This window comes from Numenius arquata, chromosome 21 (assembly GCF_964106895.1).
Source record: "Numenius arquata chromosome 21, bNumArq3.hap1.1, whole genome shotgun sequence".
Taxonomy (NCBI): domain Eukaryota; kingdom Metazoa; phylum Chordata; class Aves; order Charadriiformes; family Scolopacidae; genus Numenius; species Numenius arquata.
The window spans coordinates 2,061,349-2,084,195 of NC_133596.1; the positions used below are offsets into that span (position 1 = coordinate 2,061,349).

The 22,847-nt window shown below is 56.9% G+C and overlaps 1 protein-coding gene across 1 annotated transcript in view; it reads left to right on the plus strand.

The window, feature by feature from the left end:
- The window catches only part of NKAIN1 (sodium/potassium transporting ATPase interacting 1), a 34,630-nt gene that overhangs the window by 6,094 nt on the left and 5,689 nt on the right, over positions 1 to 22,847 (plus strand). Inside the window, exons 2-3 of the mRNA XM_074161835.1 lie at positions 21,413 to 21,550; positions 21,745 to 21,825. Of these exons, the coding sequence (XP_074017936.1) occupies positions 21,413 to 21,550; positions 21,745 to 21,825 (219 nt within the window). The remainder of the gene's footprint in view (positions 1 to 21,412; positions 21,551 to 21,744; positions 21,826 to 22,847) is intronic.

Sequence of the window (22,847 nt, forward strand, 5' to 3'; positions counted from 1 at the left end):
GGAGCACACGGCAGAGATGAAAAACCCACAAAACCCTGCCGTTCCCACCAATGCCAGCCGTACAGGCTTAACAGCTCCTCCAGCGCCGGCCGACGAGATGCAGGTTATTGTGTATTGATCGCTGCAGCGCCCGGCCAAGCCGAGCCACGGGCAGCTTCACTGAATTTCACTGAATTTTTTAGAGTTGGAAGGGACCATAAAGATCATCTAGTCCAACTCCCCTGCCGAAGCAGGATTGCCCAGAGCATGTCAGAGCATGTTACTCAGGACGGCATCCAGGCGGGTCTTGAAAATCTCCAGGGAAGGGGACTCCACACCCTCCCTGGGCAGCCTGTTCCAGGGCTCTGCCACCCTCACCCAAAAGAAGTTCCTCCTCATATTTCAATGGAACTTCCCATGTTCCAGCTTGTGCCCGTTGCCCCTCGTCCTCTCACTGGCAACCACTGAAAAGAGTCCGGCTCCCTCCTCCTTCAACCCACCCTTGAGATACTTATAGGCATTAATAAGGTCTCCCCTCGGCCTTCTCTTCTCCAGGCTAAAGAGTCCCAGCTCTCTCAGCCTTTCTTCATAAGGGAGATGCTCCAATCCTTGAATCATCCTCGTTGCCCTTCGCTGGACCCTTTCCAGTAGTTCCCTATCCCTCTTGAATTGGGGAGCCCAGAACTGGATGCAGTATTCCAGTTGTGGCCTCACCAGTGCAGAGTAGAGGGGGAGAATGACTTCCCTCGACCTACTGGCCACACTCTTCCCTGTGCAGCCCAGGATCCCGTTGGCCTTCCTGGCCACAAGAGCACACTGCTTGCTCATTGTCACTTTGCTGTCTACCAGGACCCCCAGATCTTTCTCTTCAGAACTTGACTCCAGCAGGTCCACACCTAACCTGTATTGGTGCCTGACGTTCTTCACACCCCTCAAGCTTCACACCCCTCATCCCAGCTGTATCCCATCCCTCATCCTCCTGGGATGCCCAGGGATGTCCTTGTCCCCATCGCAGCGTGGAGCTGGGGGCAGCTTCTGGCTGGAAGTGATGGAGCGTTGGGGGTTGAGTGGGGAGAAGACCCCCCGCCTGAATCCCGGGGGATGCTCGGAGGGGCAGAGGGGCTCAGGGTGGGCCCCTGGGAGTCTTTATTTTCTTCCCTCCATCTGAAAGCAGTTATTTCAATTTTCAGAGTGTGTACGTAACGGCCTGGAAAACTGGGAAGGCAAAGTTGGCAGACAGCAGCCCTGGTTGTATTTAAACAGGACATTAAACCCCGAGTGGTTTATTAATAAGATTAATAACGGCTCCCGTGCGCTCGGCTGGGAAATTTCACCTGCCTTTGGTTTTTGCTCTGCGGCAGGAGGAGATTTGGGGGAGGAAAAGCCCATTGCCCAAGTGCTGCATTGCCAGCACCCAGATGGGAGCGGTGGGGCAGGATGTGACCCCCCCGGCCATCCCTCCCACCCTGCCCCGATGTCGTACACTGACACGTTTCGCCTTATTATTTACTAGTGATTTTTACAACCAGATGCCCCTGTGCCAGGGTGGGAGGTGTTGCGGGGACCCATGTTGGGGTGATGTTTCCCCCTTCCCCATCAGGGTTCAGCTGCTGGGTGCCTGTAGGGAGTCAGGGGGCTCGGCACGGGTGTTGGGGGGCTCAGCACAGGTGTTGGGGGGCTCAGCACATCCTGGGGGTGCCGGGGAGGGTTTAGGAAGCAGGAGCTCTATGGGAGGGATGCAGGAGGGCATGGGGGGGGTTTGGAGGGGTAAATGCCAGAGCTGCTCAGGTGCCCAGGTGCGTGTGAGAAAACACAAGTATTTGGGGGGCTGCAATGAATCTGGCTGCATCCCCCCACCCCTGCCCGGGGCTGGTGGGACCCCGGGCTGGGGGCTGTTTGCAGCCCTCGCTGGGGACAGTTGTGTGTGAATCACCCAAACAGGGGACTGGCCAGTCGCCCTTTGTCACACGTGTGCGGGTTGCTCACTGTGCACAAGTTGTGCCACATCCCGGCTCCGACCCGGCAGCGGGGACCCGTCCCCCTGGGGACGTGCTGGGGAGGTGACACTGCAGTGTGGGGCAGCCCTGGAACTGAGCATCCCTCGGGCACCCGGGGGCTGGCGATGACAGCAATGACACTGCGAAGCCACCGGCACTGGCCGAACTGTTGGGCTCCCAGCCTGGCCATGTCCCGGCACCCTCATCATCCTCACTGGGTGTCATCCAAGCAGGGGACACGGCCACCGTGTCTGGTCTGGTGTCACAGTCACACGCGGGACACAACCAAAGGCAGGGCAGGGAGCAAGCTCTGAGAGCTGGCCTGCTGCTTGGTTCTCAGGATAATTACTTTGATGAGGGCTAATTAGCACTCTGGGTCACTCTGGTCTCTTCCCATAACCTGATCGATAGTGCAGCCCTTTCCCACCGCAGCTGCACGGCAGAGCCCGTGTCCTGGGGACACTGGGAGTGTGGCACCAGGAGCCAGAGAGGAGCCAGGGCAGAGCGGTTCCTTCCCTTGGTCCTTGCTGGGGAGGGAAAACAGGAACAATTTTGGTGGAAGGGAACTGGGAAGCCCAAGGGCTGGGGGTGCCCTCGCTCTGCCTCAGAGACTGTCCCAGTTTGGGGCTGGGAAGTTGCAGGGAGCTGTGAGCACATCATGCTGGTGCTGGAGTGGTGTGTCTCTGCCTGGTGCCTTGCCCCCCGGGCATGTTCATGCCAACCCACAGGGACACTTGGGAACAGAGTCCCATCTGGGAAATGTCCCAGGGAAGAGGAGGATGCTCGGGGTGAGAGCGGTGGGTCCTCGGAGTGGGAGTGGAGAATGCTCTGGTTGGAGTGGAAGGTGTTTGGGGTCATGATGAAGGATGCTCAGGTGGGAGTCGAGGCTGCTCGGGGTGATGATGGAGGATGCTCGGGGAGTGGAGGATGCTTGAGGTGAGCATGGAGGATGCTCAGGGAGTAGAGGATGCTCGGGGTGATCATGGAGGATGCTCAGGGAGTAGAGGATGATCAGGGTGGGAGTGGGGGATGCTTGGGATGATCATGGAGGATGCTCAGAGTGCTAGTGGAGGATGCTTGGAGTGGGAGTAGAGAATGCTCAGGGTGATGATAGAGAATGCTCGGGGAGTGGAGGATGCTCGAGGTGAGCATGGAGGATGCTCAGGGAGTAGAGGATGCTCGGGGTGATCATGGAGGATGCTCAGGGAGTGGGAGTGGAGGATGCTTGGGCAACAGAGCGAGGGATGCTGAGGCTAACAGGAGCCCAGGGGAAAACCTGTCCACTCTCTAATTCTGTGCAGTAATGGCTCAGATTAATGGTGGTCCTCAGCTACCGCATGGAAATGTCGAGCTGAGAGTCATTGTCCCCATCCCTCGGGGCTCTCTCCTGCACACACATCCTCCCCCTCCTCCTCCTCTCCACCAAATGCCCAGGAGCGGTGGGAGGCAGTGTGGCAGTGCTGGCTGTGGCTCTAGCGTTCAGCCAGGGTCCTCACTGCCCTAAATTGTGTCCCCCAGCCCCGGGGAGGGGACCCGGCACCCATCCTGCAGGTGCGGCAGCCGGGCACGGGGCGGGCAGCTTCGCACAGACCCCTTACAGACTCTGTTTTGTATTTTCTTTGTTTTTCTCCCCCTGTTTTGGCTCAGGAACCAGCCCTGTCCTCTTTACCCACCCCAAAAGTCTGACTTGCCCCAGGGGCATGGCATCCCCATCTGCACTGCCAGGAGACACCCCCTCAGCTCCTGTCCCCTGCTGTCCCCTCCTTTGCCGCCTCTTCCAGCCCGTCACCGGCTGGTTGCCAATTCCCCTTGGCAGCTGCTGGGACTCGCAGGCGAAACCGTCCTTTTCTGGCCCCTTTTGTAGCATCTGGCACAGTTTTCCCTCGATTCGGGGAGGGGGGACACAGCAAGAGCCCTGTGATGGGCATCGGGGTGGCACAGGGCTGGCACCGAGTCCCTGTGATGGTGTGGGGACCATTGAGACGGCAGCTGGTGGGGTGGTCAGAGTGCAGGGAGGTTTGGGGGGATCTGGGGGTGCCTGTTTGCTCCCCAGGGCTGGAGATGGCACTGGGGGCTCACTGGAGGGTGGCACATGTGTATTTGTGGTGGCATCCCCCTGGCATGGCAACGTGGCCTTCGGGAGCCCCGTGGGTGATAGGCAGCCCCGTGGGGACATCGTGGGGACGATGTTGCAGGGCTGGGACTGAGCATGGAGCTCGCAGGGAGCGGGGATGGTCCCCAAGGGCTGCGAGTCCCCGTGCCCAGCCTGGCCCTGCCTCCGTCCCCTTCAGCTCCCAGCTCTGCCACTGCAGCCCCGGACGTGGTCACGTCCCCTTGCCCCTTGCTCCCGGGGGACACCCAGGATCTCTCCCCCCTTTCCTCTGGGAAGGACTCAGGGCAGAGCCTGGAGGGATGGGGAAGCACGTGCCGGATCAGTGCTGGGACCTGTCATATTCCCTCCGGGGAATTTGCATCACGTCTCTGACTCGGTGACTCCAAACAAGGATTTAATTTGGCAGCAGCAGCCTGGCAGTGTTACGACCCGCTCGATAAACACCAATTGATTATTAAGGACTTTATTTATATATTTCTTTTATTTCTCCCTCCCCCCTAAGCTCAACAATTATGTGGGTGATGGTGAGCAGAGGTTGGCTGGGCTGGGGCAGGTCCCTGTCGTCCTTACCAATGCTGGGTTGTAGGACGTCCCTGCCCCATCCCTGTCCCATCCCTGGGGCCACCAACCCTGGATTCAGTGCTGGGCTGTGGGGCTGAACTGGGGACTGGTGACGGGCAGGGGGCTGGCAATGCCCCCGCCTGGCCCTGGGACGGCTGGTCCGGGAAGCCTGGGCAAGCGATGCCGCAATAAGTGTTGGGTGTCTACCTGCTCCAGTGGGTGTCAGGGACTGTGTTTAGGGACACCCTCACCCATTTGGGACCAGTTTACATTCCATCAGGTGCAGGTTCTCCCCATCGCTCCGTGAGCGCTCCCACCCCACTGGCTGGGAGATGGGTGCTGCCCCCGACTTCGGCACCCACAGGGTGCTGCTGCCCCAAACCACCCCCACTTTTGGGTGCACCCACAGGAAGAGTGAGGATTTCCATCTTCAAATTTGAGCGGAAAACTCAGGCCAGCAGCACCCACAGCCTGGACACAGGACTTGGGGGTGCAGGGTGCTGCTGGGGTCCCTGTGGGGTTCCCCCAATGGGAAATGGGGCTCTGAACCTCTCCCTGTGTCCCCCTGCTCCATCTTCGCCTCTGCGGGGGGGACCCCAACCCCACTAATGACACCGCCTCCTGCCTTGTAGCAGCCCCAAGCCCCCCCCCCAAAGAAGGAGCTGAGTGGCGGTCGGGTTGGGGGGGTCCCGTGGGATGGTGGCACCTGCCAGACAAATCAAACCCAGCCCTAACGAAGGGGCTTGAATTATGCATGGGGCGTGGGCTCCCTGCCTGCCCTGCAATTAGTGGCGCCCTCGTTAGCGGGGCCACTGGTGGGGTTGGTGTCCCTCCCCCCAGCAGAGGAGGGGATGGAACAGGGGGACACGAGGAGAGCCCCAGAGCCTCATTTCCCTCGGGGGGGACACATGTGGGGACCCCAGGAGGTGGTGGGAGCATCAGTCCTATGTCCAGGCCATGGAGGGACCCATTTAGGGACCACAGGAGTCCCCCCAAGTCCAGTGTCCAGGCCATCGGGGCGCCTACACGGGGACCTCAGGAGTTTCCCCCAGTCCCGTGTCCAGGCCACAGGTGATGCCGGGCTCATTTTTCCCTCAAAATTTTGGTGTGGAAATCCTCATCCCTCCTGTTGGTGCACCCAAAAGGGGGATGGCTTGGGGCAGCACCCTGTGGGTGCCAAATTTGAGAGCAGCACCCATCTCCTGGCTGGCAAAGCCATCCCATGTGGTATGGGGGGAAGAAACCGACTTTTGGGGAAAATCCCAGTTTTCCTGATGTGGGGCTGGGCCTGACGCCAAGGGCTCACATCCCCATGGGAAGCGGCAGAATGATGGCTGTCCCAGACCTGCTGTAGGGTTTGGGATGCTTGGGGGAGCATTGACCCCCTGCTCAGCAGTGGCGTTGTCACCCATCACGACATCCCAGTGTCACGCCTTGTCATGACGAGGATGCGGCCGAGCGGAGCGGGAAGGCCCCAGGGCGGGCGCTGGGCTGGATCCAGCCCCTGGAGCTCCTCGTCCACCACCGCCCAACAAAGAGGTTTGTGAAAAGCCACCCCAAAAAAACCCCTCCTGAACGCGGTGGGTATAAAAAGAGGATGAACCAATTAATAAAAGCAATTTTTATGGATGTTTAAGAAGTCTCTAATGAGCTCCCATCCGCGGCAGCTGCTAATCGCGGCGTTTAATAATGCGCCGGTGGTCACGGCACGCTCTGCTAAGGCGCCTTATTAAATCTTCTCCGCGATGAATGGGAAAGGTATTGGCGGGTTTAACAGCACCGGCTCTTTTGCTAAAGGAATTGTTCAAAATATTCAGATTTCTGGGGTTTATTAGGACGGCACATGCCTTCGGATGCCTCTCCAGCTCCGATATTCCGATATGACGGCAGCGGTTGGATGCTCTGGTCCCACGGGACCGCAGCCCTGGGCTGGATCATGGGCCCGTTGCTGGAGCAGTGGGGCTCCATCCCATCCCTGGATGCAGTGACAGTGATGACGATGTCGGGAATTTAAGGAAAATGCTGGGTGGGGTTGATATTAAATCCCTCGGTAGATAATGAGCGGCACTAGTGATGTCCTGAGCAGACCTGAGCTCCTTAAAGCACCCAAAAAAGCATCGTGGGTGCTTGGGGAAACAGCCAAGTCCCTCCCGTGCCACTCGCTGCCGGCCCCAGCTGCTTCCCACTGCCCAGGTGCTTTCATATTCATCCCATGGGAAGCTTTATCCTTGCCTCACCAGCACCCATGGGTGCCTCGAGCCTCTTCTCCTTGTGAGGTGCTGGGGTGAGGAGGAGGAAGATGAGGTCTCCAGGAGGAGACCACCAAACCCTCCAGGAGCATGGGGCTATTATTCAATGTGGAAATATGAATAAATCCCCAATTCTCCAAGAAACTCAGGCCCGGGAGGGTTTTGCTCAGCCAGGGAGGAGCGTGGGCATGGCAGCCCTGCCTGCAGTGGGCAGCGATGCCCCTCACCAGGCGCCAGGGCTGCCCATGGGGTGGGGAATCACCCCAAGGAGAGGGAAACCCACAGGATATATCGTATAAATCCCTTTTGTGCTGGCAGCTACCTTTTCGTGGGCTGCTGGCAGCTGGATCTCTTAAACCCCCATCTCAGGGTGGGTTTATCCTGTATTTTAAAGCTAGAAAATTGGATAAACGCTGGAAGAAACACCCATGCTCGCCGGGCTGGGTGGGTGTGCCCAGTCACCCTTGGGTACCACCTCCGGATGCCCCCTTCATCCTTCTAGGATGCAGGAGCATCCCCTCCTCCTCCGGAACAGCTCTATCCTCCCATAAAAATAAATATTTTGGGAGCCGCGCACGGTTTCGCCTCCCCACCGGCTGCCACCGGCTGCTCCTTTTGCGGCGGCATCGCTCCGAGGGATTATTTTTGCTCCCCGGCTCATTAACGGGGTTGTTACCAGGCAGATTTCCTCACCCGATTTTCTTCTTCCCAGCCTGCGGGTCGTGGGAGGAGGGACTGCCGGTTTCCATAGCAATGCGCTTGGCTTTAATCAGTATTTCTTTCCTGGGAGAATTGATTACGAAAGGTGTCACTAAATAAGTCAGTAAATTGGATTTTTTTTTATATATATTTTTTTTTTCCTCCCCTCTATCGGATTATATTAACGGCATCTTTGAGGTGCCGTTTGAGATCCGGGGGAAATTACCTCTTGCTTCTCACAGATGTCGGGCTAAAGAACTTAACTGGGAGAATTAGCATCGAAATTGCCTGCGGCTTAATCCTTGTCCAAACAGGCTCGGCCACCGTGGGCTGGTGGGGACATCTCGGCCAGGATTCATCCATCCAACCAGGCACAGGGTCTTACAGATTTTTGGATGCTGGTTTGTCCCAGTCCTCCTCTTTCCAATGCCCCAAAGCTGCTTTTCCCGGAGCGGCCGGCTCCTGCTCACCCGCCATCCCAGTCCAGCCCCGGTGTTTGTCTCTGTCTCACCCCCAGTATGTGGTTTTCAGGGGGTCAGACTCCCTGTATCTCTCCCGGTTCCCCACCTTGTTTGCTGTTCCTGTGGGTCTCCCAAATTTAAGCCCAATATGCCCCATACCTAAGCCCAAGATCCCCCAAATTTGAGCCCAAATTCTCCCAGATTTAAGCCCCAAATCCCCCAAATTTAAGCCCAAGATCCTTTCAATTTAAAACCAAGATCCTCCAGATCTAAGCCCAAAATGCCCCAAATTTAAGCCCTAACCCACCAGATTTAAGACCAAGGACTCCCAAATTTACGCCCAAAGTCTTCCAAATTTAAGCCAAAGATCCCCCAGATTTAAGACCAACATCTCCCAAAATTTAAGCCTAAAATCCCCAGACTTAAGCCCAAGATCTCCCAGGTTAAGCCCAAGACACCCCAGATTTAAGCCCCGGCTCCCCCCAAGATGGAGCAGGGTAGGATGAGCCCTCCCCTGAGATGTGTTGATGGCTCCATCTTTGCCAAGCACCCACAAGGCTCCTCCTCACCCCGTTGATCACGGGACAAGGGGTTGGGGGAGTGGTTGGGTCTCCACGGGCAGTGGGGCATGTCCCCTCTGTCACCGCATCCCACGGACAGACTGGCACCAGAGGAGACTCTGGCTGGTCTGAGTGCTGGAGATGCTCTGCTGGAGCCATGGCTCTGCTTGGCATCTCCAGACTTGTAGGGACAGATCCCCCTGCTCTGAACAATTCCCCATTTTTAGGGTTTTTTTAGGGTTTTTTTGCTCCATTTTAATTAATTCTCAGCCTCGCAGTGGCCATGCTGCTAATGTGCTTTCTGCTGTGAGGTTCTGGCGTGATGACGAGCCGTGGCTCGTTGTGGCTAATTGAGGCGCTTGATTAATCCCAATTTTCTTTACCCAAAAGGGTGTTTGTTGAAGCTGGCTGTGGAGGGGGCGAGAGCTCAGAGACAGCAAGCGCCTCCGAGGCTGAAGTGGGGATCAGGGATCTGTGTTGGACTGGAGTGGGGGTGTTATTCGCTGTGGGATGGGATGGGATAGGGTGGGATGGATGATAGGTTAGGTGGGATAGGATGAGATGGATGGGATGGATAGAATGCATGGGATGCACAGAATGGATGGGATGGGATGGGATTGATCAATAGGATGGATGGGATGGGATGGGATGGGATGGGATGGGATGGGATGGGATGGATGAAATGGATGAAATGGATGGGATGCATAGGATGAATGGTTTGGATAGGGATGGGATGGGATGGGATGGATGAAATGAGTGGGGAAGGATAGGATGGATAGATAAAATGTATAGAATGCATGGATGCACGGGATGAATGGGATGAGACTAATGGATAGGATGGATGGGATGGGATGAATGAAATGGGTGGAATGCACGGGATGAATGGGATGAGACTAATGGATAGGATGGATGGGATGAATGAAATGGGTGGAATGCACGGGATGCATAGGATGAATGGGATGGGATTGATGGATAGGATGAATGGGATGGATGGGATGGATAAAATGGATGGGATGGGATGGGATGATGGATGGAATGCATGGGATACATAGGATGAATGGGATGGGATTGTGTCCTGGTTTTAGTGGCCAGCTCAGCCAAAGCCACAACGGATTGATGGACAGGATGGATGAAATGGATGGGATGGAATACATGGGATACAAAGGATGGATGGGATGGGATTGAAGGATAGGATGGATGGGGGGGACAGCAGGCTCCCCTGTTCACAGTCCATCCCAGACACACAGCTGGGTTACGCGGGCATGGCACGGTGCTGTACAGCCCCTTCACTTCCCTCTCTGCTCCCAGACGGATTTGCTCCAACCCATGACCCACCTTCTCTAGTCACAGCTGCCCGAGGCAGTGTGGCCGGGCTCTGCCCAGGTTCCCATTGCTCCTCTGTACCACTGGCCATTGCCCACATCTCCTCTTCTCTTGATGTCTCTTCGTGGCATAACTTAGCTTAAAAGTTGTAATTCAGCAAGACTCAGTCCAAATCCTGTCTCTCTGTGCCAACCCAGTGGCCCAGCCCTGCTCCTGCGGGTTTGGAGCAGCTATCAGCCCCGTGTCCTCAGGGCACAGCCTTTCTCCAGGACTTGAGTTTCTCTTTAGTTTCCCCATTAAACCTGCTCTGATGGAGCTGGTCACCCTGACCAGGAGAATCACAGAATCACAGAACGGTTCAAGTTGGAAGGGACCTTAAAGCCCATCCAGTGCCACCCCCTGCCCTGGGCAGGGACACCTCCCACCACACCAGGCTGCTCCAAACCCCCTCCAACCTGGCCTTGAACCCCTCCAGGGATGGGGCAGCCACAGCTTCTCTGGGCAGCCTGGGCCAGGCTCTCACCACCCTCACAGCAAAGAAGTTCTTCCCCCAATCTCAGCTCAATCTCCCCTCTTTCAGTGTCAAACCCTTCCCCCTCCTCCTATGGCTCCCCTCCCTGATCCAGAGTCCCTCCCCGTCTTTCCTGGAGCCCCTTGAGGGACTGGAAGGGGCTCTAAGGTCTCCCCGGAGCCTTCTCTTCCCCGGGCTGAACCCCCCCAACTCTCTCAGCCTGTCCTCACAGCAGAGGGGCTCCAGCCCTCCCAGCATCTCCGTGGCCTCCTCTGGCCCCGCTCCAGCAGGTCCATGTCTCTCCTGTGCTGAGGACTCCAGAGCTGGACTCTGAGCTGAACAAATGCTCCCCAGTGCGGTGCTGAGCAGGGCTGGGCAAGACTTAGCCCATTTTCCAGGTAAACTGAGGCACAGCAAAGCAGTGCACGGCACCTGGGTGGTGCAGGATCAGCCCTTCCTCGGCCACCACCGGTGACCTTGGTGCTTCAGCCCTGTGGGGGTGAAAGCCCCACAACCTCCCGGGGATGGATGGATGGATGGATGGATGGATGGATGGGTTCCGCTGGGGTTGCAGCCCTGTGCCTCAGTTTCTCCTCCGCAGCAATTGCCTCCTCAGGCACCACTGCTGTCCCTGGTGCACATTTCCTCCCTCCCAGGGACATTGCTGGCACCTCTTTACTCCATCCATGACTGCCACCGCTCCGTGTCCTCCCCACCAAGGGGACCCCAAGGTCCTGGGTTGTTTGAAGGTCGTTTGCAAGGTCAGGCTGGGTGGACGGGGAGTGGAGCTCGGGGTTAATGGGATCGTCCTGGCTCCCCTCTGCAGGGAGACTTAAATGGGTCTGGAGCAATTCCTAAGGGGATGGAGCAATTCCCTGTGGGAATAAAGCGGGAATAAAGTGGGAGGGCATCGTTCCGGAGCCAGCCTCTGATGGACGAGACACGGAATTGAGCCGCCTCGACTTCCTCGGCTTTCTCTCGGCATCAAAAGGCTTCCTCGGTGGGAGGTGAGAGAAAGAAAAACGTTCTGTCTCAGCTTTTATAGGACGGTGCAAATAATAGGTGTAATATTGTGTTAAAGTTAAATAGATGGGATATTGCGTTAAAGATAAATAGATGGGATATTGTGTTAAAGATAAATAGATGGGATATTGTGTTAAAGATAAATAGGTGTAATATGGTGTTAAACGAGCCTGCTACTGGGGAAATTGGAAATTTGTGATTGTTGCTGAAAAAAACCCCCACCTATCAAAATTCCTCCTGGGTTAATGACCCACTGCGGGTCCTTGCTGGGGAGATGGGAGCTGGTGAGAGCCAAATCCACCAGAAACCCGGAGTTTTGGGACCCGACAGGCCCAGTGGTGCCTCAGGGCTTTGTTTCAGTGGGTGTAAGTCAGGAGGAGCCCGAGGTGGTGATGGAACCTCCCTGTCTGCATGGGAACAGCCAGTGCCCCAGGTCTCGGTGTTCCCAGAGTCTCAGAGGGCACTGCAAAGGTTTGGGGGTGTCTCCCCATGCCGTGCCTCAGTTTCCCCTTCCCTGTGATGGATCCACAACAGGAGAGGGCTGGGTTTAATCTGCCTTGTGTGAAGGGCACTTTCCAACCCTGGGGCTACATTTAGGGGATACAACTATAATAATAATAATAATAATAGTAATAATAATAATAATAATAATAATTATTATTATTATTATTATTACTACAACTACTACTACTATGATAGCCATTACCACCCCAACGCTGCATTTCCCAACCCTCCTTGTATAGAATCCACCAGGGATAGATGGAGCCAGGAGCGCGGGTCTGGGGTGCAGGGCTTGGAGGGGACCCAGCCATATGGGTGCTGGGGGGGTCCTGGGGGTGAGTGCAAGGGGTGACCCCACACCCAGGGGGTACAGCCCACCCCAGGGGCCGAATCCAGCCCATGGACCAGGTTGCCGCTGGGCTCCTGGGGCGCAGTGTCTAGACAAGCGCATCCAGCTGGGGCTGCTGCCACGTTCCCATGGCAACGCTGCCGGATGCAGCGAAAAGAAATAAATAATTGGGAATGGGGGGTGGGAGGGGAGAGATAGGCGAGAAGAAGGAAAGCCCATGGGATGGGTGGTGGGTGCTGAGGGGGTGATGGGGAGCCGTGGCGAGGGACCCCGTGCACCCCAACTCTCTGCCTATGCCCCCAGTGCCCACAGCTGCATCCTGGATGCTTGAGCCACGTGCCGGGAGCTCCTAAATCCAGTGATGCTGGTGTTGGGGGGCTGCACAGAGGTCAGGAGGCCCCCAAAACCCTCTGGCATCAATAGGGAGTTGCAACAGCTGGGGAATGACCCAATTTGTGCCTCTTCCACCCCACTTTTTGCTCCTGCCACGTTTTGCAATGGGGGTGCTCAGCCTTAGAGCATCTTCTCGGCCAAGGGCCGCATCCTGCTCATCACCACCTGATGCCGCAGAGCGATCCAGGCTCCGGCGCCTTTAATTTCTTCTCCTTTGCGATTTCATGAAGGCTTTTGCAAGTTGGAAGTAGGTCAAGAACTTGTTTCCAAGTCATTAAATGAAGTCCCTGGGTTCACAGCGGTGTTTGCACCTTCTTAATAGTCAATTCGCTCGCTTGCCGCTCATTTAAATCGCAGCCAATTTCCCTAAGTGGAGACGGGCAGCTCGCGAGGATGCTCCACGGGCTCCCTCAGAGCAAAAATCAGCAAAATGCCTTAAACTGCCTCAAAAAGAGGGGTTGTGGGGGGTGGGTGGGCCTGCGCGGGGTTGTTTGGGTGCTGGGGGTTGTTTGGGGTGGGGATGTGGGACCCCGTAACATCCTTTGGTTGCGAATGGGGCTGGGAGCTGGGCTTTGTGGTCCCTCCTGGGGATGGGGGCAGGATTCAGCCGGTCCCCGGGAGCCCCTTGTGCTTTGTCTGCCCCAATGATGCTCCATCTGCTGCGAGAAATGTCCCTTATGGGGACCGACAGCATCGGGCATCTCACTAGCAGTCCAGATCCTGCCCTGCAGCTCTGCTCGGGGGATGTATTTTCCCTAAACCCCAATATTTTTTTGGCCAAACTTCCTAGAAATTCAGCATTTCTGCCCCAAACCACCAGGACGGGCTCAGGGCGGTGGGGAGCGATGCTCTCGCAGCATCTTCGGCGGCGGCACAGAGGGGAATTCGAGGCGGAATAAAAACCCCAAATCTCTTCAAAACGCAGCGAAATGAAAAGTTAAATCCCCGGCGAGCGCCGGGCATATGGTGTGCGGGAGGAAATCACCCGGCTGAAGGATAATAACCCATCGGGGGGTACCCAAGCCCCGCTCCGCTCCTGCCACGCGGCGCAGAGGAGGGCAGAGGGTTTATTGAAGCCCGAGGCACAGATGCTGCTGCTGAGCTGAAGGGCAGCCGGGGGAGCATCCTGCCTGCGCTGCCTGCTCCGGCCTTCCCGACCCCGAGAAAAAATGCTACTGGATTGTCAGGGCTTTTCAGTCTTCAGGGAGAATATTTCCAGGGGGGAACATCCTTTTTTTCTGGAATAGAAACTCATTCCCATCTATTTTTTTCCACTTTCTGTGAAAAATTGGGTGGGGATTTTTTTTCCCTGGCTTGGTGAAGACCTTCGGAGGGTGATGGGCAGGTTTGCTCCTGCCTGAGAATGTCAGAGCCACATCTGCAGGGAGCCGGCAGCAGAAAAGCTGAGGTTTTGGGGATGGGGAAAAAAAAAATCCCCTAAAAATCCCCTTTTCCCCAACTTCTACCCCTTGAGGCAGCTTCTGGCTCCTGGTGCGTCAAAGCCCCAAGAATGCTGGAACGAGACCCTGTTCCCTCGGGGATGTGGGGTGCTGAGAACCCCCCCAGGATGTGAGTGCAGGCAGAGGGTGAGTGCTCTCTTGCCCCCCCCCTGCAGCCCGCGAGCCGGGATCCATGGCTGCTCCCCATCCTCAGCTGCTTCCGATGCCACTGGATCTTCCAGGCTTATCCTAGATCTGGGAATCCCACCCCCGGCTCACCGCTCGCCCAGCCAGGGCATCTCACACCCGGCATCCCCCACGGGGTCTTGCCCAAGGTTTTGGGGGCTTTCACCATGCAGCCCCCCGTGGCCATCCCTGGGGGGAGGCTGGGGAAAAGGGGCTTTTTAGGGAATTTTCCCCGCAACCATCCCCACCACCGTGACCCCATCTTTCCTGCTGCCGACTCCCTGGGATGTGGCAGGACATTTCCAGGCAGGAAAAAATCTGCCCATTGCCCTTCTGAGGGTTTTAATAAAGGCACATGAGCAGGGGAAAGGGACATGTCCTCCCTGATTGTTCCTAGAAAGGGGAAAAAATATATGGCAAGTGTTTCCATGCCAGAAAAAAAAGATGGTTTTTTTTCCCTCAGGAAGTGTTTTTCCCAATGAATAAAATTGTGGAAACCCCTTATTCTGCCCCAAAATGGCCCAGCTGAAGTGGCAGTGAACCCCAGGAGTGGGAAGGGCCTGTCCAGGGCCATCCCCACAGGCAGAGGGACGGGGTGGCCAGCGTCACCCCTGTGTGAATTAACAGGCCTGGACCCCTGTGTCACAGTGTCCCCCTCCATGCCACCAGTGCCCCACGTGCTCTGGACACCGGGGTTCCCTCTCCGGGATGTCAGGAACAGGAGGCTTGTATTTAAAAGCAATTAAATACATAATAATGTACCCGGAAAAATCGGAGCCTGGGCACGGGGGGTGGCACAGGTTGAGATGAGGCTGAGGGATGGGGGGTCACTGCCCCGTGTCCCCAAGCATGACTCCCTGCCTGCTGCAGCCTGGGGTGATGCTCGGGGGGCTTCGGACAGGGTGAGGGCGCAGCGAGCAGCAGGGATGTCCCCAGAGCATCTCCCAACACCCAACCGTGGGGCTCCTCACCTTTGGGGCATCAGGGAGAGACAGGAGGGACCAGCTATGAGCGAGCAGATGGAGGGACTGTCCCCCTCCCAGATCCCCCCAGAGATGACCCCTCCTCAGCGCCAGAGCAAGCGCCCATCTCTCACCACCCCTTAATTATTGAGGCTTTAGGGATGCAATAATATATTTATGCGTCTGTGTCAGCAAACGTGTCATCTCCATCACAGGCGAGGCGCGAGGATGGAGCGCGGGGAGGGGACAGCACCACCTCCCCCACAGAGCCCAGGGGGACAGGGGGCCACAGCTGGACCAGCATCCTCGCCCCGGGCCCTGGTGACATGAGTGTCACCTCCCCTGGCCACTGCGGGAGGGGGACATGGATAAATGGTCCCTGCGGTTCCCAGGACCACCAAGCACCTGGACACATGTGCCTGGGTCACTTGTGCCCACAGGTAGCTGTGTCCTCGCATCCCTTCAGTTTTGGTGGTAATTAAGTGGTTTTTGGAGAAGTCTCTAAGAGCCACCAAGTGTGACAGATATGATGGGAGGGTCTGCTGCCAAATCCTGCTTCCATAAATCCCAGGCAGGGTTGTGGGTTGAGGGTGCGGGGGTGGCTCCAGCCTGGGTCAGTGGGGACGGCAGGATGAGGGGTGGCCCCGGGCTGTGCTATGACCTTGTGGCCACCCTGTGGACATGGTGTCCATCTTGCTGTGCAGAGGAAGGGCTTGGTCCCTGTGGGCATCCTGTCCACTGCTGTGTTACTGAGCAGGGCAGGGTCGGTTTTATCTCATCATTAAATGGGAGAGATGTGGGTTTGATGGACACTGTTAGATGGTTACGAAGTGGCTGGATGGCTCTCCCCAAAGAGTTGCAGTCAACGGCTCAGTGTCCCAGTGGAGATGGTTAAGGAGTGGTGTCCCTCAAGGGTCTGCACTGGGACCAGTACTATTTAATATGTTCAGCAGTGACATAGACAGTGGGATGGGGGCACCCTCAGCAAGTCTGCAGATGACACCAAGCTGAGAGGGGCAGTTGATGCGCTGGAGGGACAGGACACCATCCAGAGGGACCTGGATGGGCCAAGTTCAACCAGGCCAAGTGCAAGGGCCTGCACCTGGGACAGGGCAATTCCCAGTATTAGTAGACTGCGAGATGAAGGGATGGAGAGCAGCCCTGAGGAGAAGGACTTGGGGGTGTTGGTGGGTGAGAAGCTCCACATGCCCCGGCAACGTGCACTGGAGCCCAGATCCCCCCCCGCATCCTGGGCTGCATCCCCAGCAGCGTGGCCAGCAGGGCAAGGGGGGGATTCTGCCCCTCTGCTCCGCTCTAGGGAGACCCCCCTCCCAATGCTGCCTCCAGCTCTGGGGCCACCAACAGCAGAAGGACATGGACCTGTTGGAGCAGGGCCAGAGGAGGCCACGGAGATGCTGGGAGGGCTGGAGCCCCTCTGCTGTGAGGACAGGCTGAGAGAGTTGGGGGGGTGCAGCCTGGAGAAGAGAAGGCTCCGGGGAGACCTTGGAGCCCCTTCCAGTCCCTAAAGGGGCTCCAGGAAAGCTGGGGAGGGACTCTGGATCAGGGAGGGGAGCCCTAGGAGGAGGGGGAAGGGTTTGACACTGAAAGAGGGGAGATGGAGATGAGATGTGGGGAAGAACTTGTTTGCTGTGAGGGTGGTGAGAGCCTGGCCCAGGTTGCCCAGAGAAGCTGTGGCTGCCCCATCCCTGGAGGGGTTCAAGGCCAGGTTGGAGGGGGCTTGGAGCAACCTGGTGTGGTGGGAGGTGTCCCTGCCCAGGGCAGGGGGTGGGAATGGATGGGCTTTGAAGGTCCCTTCCAACCCAAACCATTCTGTGATTCTCTGATTCCAGGAGAGCAGAAATGGCAGCTGCTGGTTCTGGTTTAGTACTGCAGCAGGTTGGATGGTGCTGGGTCAGGGATGCTCTTCCTGAGGCCTGGTGGTGCCCAGCTGGGTCACAGGAGGGATTTTCAACCTCAAAATATCAAATCTGGTGAGGGTGGGACATGGGGGAAGGTGCTCCCTGGTGTCTGTGCAATCCTCCCGTGCAGCCAGAGCAGGGTTCATCTCTCCCATCCTTGTCGTGGGGATTAAAAACGACGGGGAAAACCCCACCGAGTGACGGGATGGGTCTGAGGAAGGTGAAGGTGCCATAACTGAGGGGTGATCTGGGGACAGGCGAGTTCCTTCTCCCTTGAATTTGGTGCCAGCACCCTCAAAAAACCCCATTTTCCTCCAGCTCTGCCTGCCCAGAGCCCCTGGGCTGAGCCCTGGCACCTCCCCGTCCCCGCGGGGCTGCGCACGCGTCCCCTCCCGCCACGGTGCTCCCTGGGGACCACCACGTGCCGATGGAGCCCGGTCCCCGCGTCTCGCCCGCTTCGATTTCCTGATTAAAATAAAATCATTGCGGACAACGTGTTTCAATTAGCAGGACTCCAGCGCACCCCTGCCCCCGACAAATTGATATGATTTGCTGCAGAGGGAACTTTTTGGGGCCAATCGATAAACTAGAGAGTGTTTAATTAAGAGGGAGCCCTAAAACTCGTTGCATTGATCAGCTGCAGGTTTATCTTAATTAGCAGCAGGATGGTGTGTGATTCCCAGCCCCTGCACTCCCAGGAGCATCAGGGCTTTGATGGTGGAGCAGAAAGGGAAGAGCAGGGTGTTAATGAGGGTGGGTCATTAACGGGGCTGCTATTAGCATGGGAAATACCCCTTAGAGGAGGAGGACGGCCTGGGGAGGGTGCTCTGAGCTCTACAAGTTTGGGTTTGGGGGGGTTGGATGCTGCCGGTCCCCAAGTTGCTGGGAGGTTTCTGAGGGAGCGTGCCGGGAGCTTGCAGAGCCCTCACCGTGCTCGAAGCGATGCTGAGCCCCGTGGCCGGGCTCGCTCACTGCGCCGGCTTCCTTCAGAGCCACCCTTGAGGAACGGCTGGCAGTGGCTGCATGAAAATCCAGGGTGGCTTGAAGTTTGTTCACCCCCAAAGGATCAGGCGAGGATGCTCCGGGTGCCGGACCAGGAGCATCAGGCTGAGCTCTCTTTCCTGGAAGAAAGAGACCTGGGGGTTCTAATTGCCAAGCGGCTGAACATGAGCCGGCAGTGTGCCCAGGTGGCCAAGAAAGCCAACGGCATCCTGGCTTGTGTTAGAAATAGCGTGAGCAGCAGAAGCAGGGAGGGGATTGTCCCCCTGTACTCAGCGCTGGTGAGGCCACACCTGGAGTATCGTGTCCAGTTTTGGGCACCTCAATCCAAGAGAGATATCGAGGTGCTGGAGCGGGTGCAGAGGAGGGCAACGGAGCTGGTGAAGGGCCTGGAAAACAAATCCTATGAAGAGCGGTTGAAGGAGCTGGGACTGTTTAGTTTGAGGAAGAGGAGGCTGAGGGGAGACCTCATCACTCTCTACAACTACTTGAGAGGACACTGTAGAGAGGTTGGTGCTGGTCTCTTCGCACAGGTAATTAATGACAGAACGAGAGGGAACGGCTTCAAGCTCCAACAGGGTGGGTTTAGACTGAACATTAGGAAAGAATTTTTCACAGAACGAGTGGTCGGGCATTGGAACAGGCTGCCCAGGGAGGGGGTTGAGTCACCATCCCTGGATGTGTTTAAGATCCGTTTAGATGTGGTGTTGGGGGATATGGTGTAGGGGAGAACTTTGTAGAGTAGGGTAGATGGTTGGACTCGATGATCCCAGGGGTCTCTTCCAACCTGGATGATTCTATGATTCTACGATTCAAGACGGTGCTGGCTCGGCCCCGCCGTGCCCCGTGTGAGGATGGCCAGACCCGTGCCACCCCCCGTCACCCCGGAGCGGGACTGTGCCTCAGTTTCCCCACTCCTGAACCCGGGCATGAGGCTGCCACCCTGCCCTTGGGGTGCCCTTGGGGCTTCACAGGCGACGAGTGCCCGGGGAGCTGCAGCTGCAGCCTCGCTGTGTTTGTGCTGCGTCTCCGAATTTCCCTTGACCTTAAGCAGGATCCGACGGGGCTGAAAAACACAAAATTTGCTGTTGACATGGAGGGAATAACCTGGAATGACGGCGCACACAAAGCAGCATTTTACCTGCCGGGGTGGCTCCGGCAAAGCTTTTTGGTGCAATTAGCAGCCCTTGCTCATCCTCAGGGAGACCGTGGTGTTTGCCCCTGATTTTGCTTCTCCTTGGGATGAAGAAGGATTCGGTTCAACCAGGCTTTTTCCCAGCTCCTTCTCCTTCAGCCTCTCCCAGCTGGATGGGCTGGAGTGAAGGAGCCCGTGGGTGTAAACTCATCACTCCGGCTCCACGGGATGCTCTCGGAGGCTCATCCCAGCCCCATCCCTCTCCTTGGAGACTCTTTGGTACCCAAAACTTGCAGCCTTCACATCTCGCTCCCGCTAAGCAGCTCTGTCAACAGCCACCAGATCGATGGATGGCTATAAAACCCCGGGCACCACGCTCCTTGTTTCATTTATTATTTACATTCCGCAATTGAAAAGATTTACAGCCCCGTTGTAAGTATTTCCAAAGGCTGTTTCCTGGGAGAGTTTAAATAGCGTGGAAGTGAATTAAGCATCAACGCAAACAGCCTTGGTCCCGGATCCAGGCGCTGCCCGGCCTCGGCTGCTCCATGGCTTTGCATCGCCTTTAATTGAACCCGGGGTCCTGCCGGCGCAGATCCCAGCAGATCCTGTCCCGGGGGTAGGGAATGGGATACCATAGTCCTCGGCTCTGCCTTTGGCTTTTCTCCCGCTGGCAGGATGGAGCTGGGCTAAAACAGGTGTTAATTAGAGCCCTCACTAAGCCGAGTCAATGAGTGTGTGATGCTTTACAGATGGGGAAACTGAGGCACGGCTGGCGGTTGCACACACCGATGCATTAGCCCTGCCTCAGCCTTGTGAAATACTTAGGGAAGGACTTTTGCCACCTCATTTATTTCCCCCCTGTAATTAGGACGCGTTAAGTCAGGCTGGATGGGCAGGGATGCTGCGGGGCCCTGGGACAGCCCCGCGGCCGTAACCCCCGTGGGACCTTCGAGGATGGAGCTCCCCTAAATCCAGGTCACTGGGGGAAGCTGCCAGTGAATGGAGGGGTGATGTAAAGCTATTTTCTCCTGTGATTTTCAGGATAAACTCACCCTTCTCCGCCAGGATGAGAGTTCTTACAGCAGGAGGGGAAACTGAGGCACGGTGCCATGGGGAGGACTTGGGACGCCAGAGCTCGCGGGGTTTATTGAGTGAATCTGGGGCATCTCAAAGAGCAACGAGACAGGGCTGGGCTGTCAGAAAGAGAAATGGAAAGAGGTTTTTTGGTTTGCAAGGCTGATGGAGACACATCTTGCTGCAGCCCTGTCTCCACGCCCTTGGGGAACACGGTGTCCGATGCGCCCCAAAATTCCCTAAAAAGTTCCCTGAAAAGCCATAGCCTCATCAAATCTCCATTTTTTAATTTAAAACCATCGGTGAGTGCTCCACGCTCCTGTCTCACCGTTGCTACCACCTCTCTTTAAGCTAATCCTGTAATTAAGAGTAATAGACCCCGAGCCGGTAGCGAGTCATAAATAAGGGCTGGGACAACGGGCAGATCACATCAGCTGCCATCCCTGATGTGCTGTGCCCTGCGATTTATGAAGCTGCATCACATCCTTATTTATGGGTTACAAATGATAACGGCGATCAAACGCCGGTGGCGTTAAATAGGGGAAGGCACGCGACGAGCTGGCCAGGACGGGCAGAAAAATCACTTGCAAAATACCAGGGGACCCCATGCACGACCTGAGCAGAAGGTTTTCCCTGGATAAGCTGAGCTCAGGGATAGACCCAGCCTGGAGGGTGATTTTCAGCAGTGCCTGAGACCTGAGCGATGGGGAAACTGAGGCACAGAGGGTGACGAGCTGATGACATCTCCCCGCTCCACCTTCTCAGCTCCAAATATTCCTAATAACCCTTCACTCGCCGTGATGCATCCCCCACTGCCAGCCAATGCATCACGCAGACATTTCAGCCTATTGCAACTAATTATCCATGGGATTTCCCATTAATTACCGGCTGCTCTTTGCCTTCAGCATCCCGGGAGCTGCTGCGGTGAGTGATGCCCTGCTCTAATACCTGCCCCCCCTCCTTTGCTCTGTTGCAGGTGGCGGCGCTGGAGAGGCAGATCTTTGATTTCCTGGGCTACCAGTGGGCACCCATCCTGGCTAATTTTTTACACATCATGGCCGTTATTTTGGGTATTTTTGGGACCATCCAGTACAGATCCAAATACCTCATGATGGTAGGTACCGCCACGGATGCTGCTCCCCACGCCCGGGTGCAGCATCGTCACCCCCGGGGATGGCTCAGCCCCACGTCCCTTCCCGTATCCAAACCCTGTGGATCCGGCAGGATCCAGTGAGCGGGGCAGGGAGGGATGGAGCGGGGAAGGTCCCTTTGGCACGGCCGTGCCTTGACCCGCTCTCTTCTCGGCAGTACGCGGTGTGGCTGGTGCTGTGGGTCGGCTGGAACGCCTTCATCATCTGCTTCTACCTGGAGGTCGGACGCTTGTCGCAGGTAACTACCCCCCTGGCACCCCCAGCTGCCTCCTCTTCCTCTCTCCACCTCTCCATCCTTCCTCCCTCTCCTTCTCCTTCCCCTGCCCCACAGCTCTACCCCCCCAAAAAGGGACCCAGAGTATGTGGGTGCCCTCACCCTGGTGGCAAAGCACCCACTGGGGTGCCTCCCCAGGGGGTCCTGGCTACAGCACCGAGCACTTGGGTGGGTGGGATGGACAGACGGACGGTTCAGGCCGAGGTGGCGCGGGGGGACGGAGGCTTTGAAGCAGGAGAGCAAAATTAATGAGGTTGATGAGTGGGGAATTGCATGGCCCTCGTTAATCAGCGGTGCCAGGGTTTATGGGATTTATGGGGTACAGAAATTCCGTGGTGGCATTTCCTAACACCCTGGCGAGGAGATAAAGCGGAGAAGGGACATGGGCATGGGGGACGAGCGATGACGGGGAGGTTTGGGACAGGGTCTCCAGCAGCTCGGCTGGCAGTGCAGGCAGGGATGGGCAGGGCAGCGGGGTGGGGAGGAAGAGACACCCCCCTCTTCTGCAGATTCCCAAATTTCTGGGCTCTCCTGGGTCTCTGGAAGCGCTGCCTAGCCCCAGAGTGACCAGCAGCAGGAGGACAGCAGCCGGACATCATTAATGGCTTTGAAAAGTCATCCTGGCAGTGGTGGGGGTGAGGATGGGAGTGGGGCTGTCCCTCTCCATGTTGCTCCACCCCACCCTGAGCTATTAAATTATAGCTCTTACACATAAAAGAGCAAACTTTAATGTAGTGATGATGCATCACTGCGTGGTTTGAGCATCCCCGGGCCGTGGTCGGGGTACCCGTGCCGAGGGTGTGCCCTGCTCCTGCATCCCGGGATGCTGTTCCTTGTGCTGAGCTCGGGACATCACGGAGGGCTCCAGGGGACAGGCTCCAGCTCCCTCTGCAGCTGCCCACAGCGGGGAAACGGGCTTCCTGGGGGGTTCACAAGGACAAACCCACCTTCCTGTGTCGCTACAGGTCGTTTGAGGCTCTTCTAAA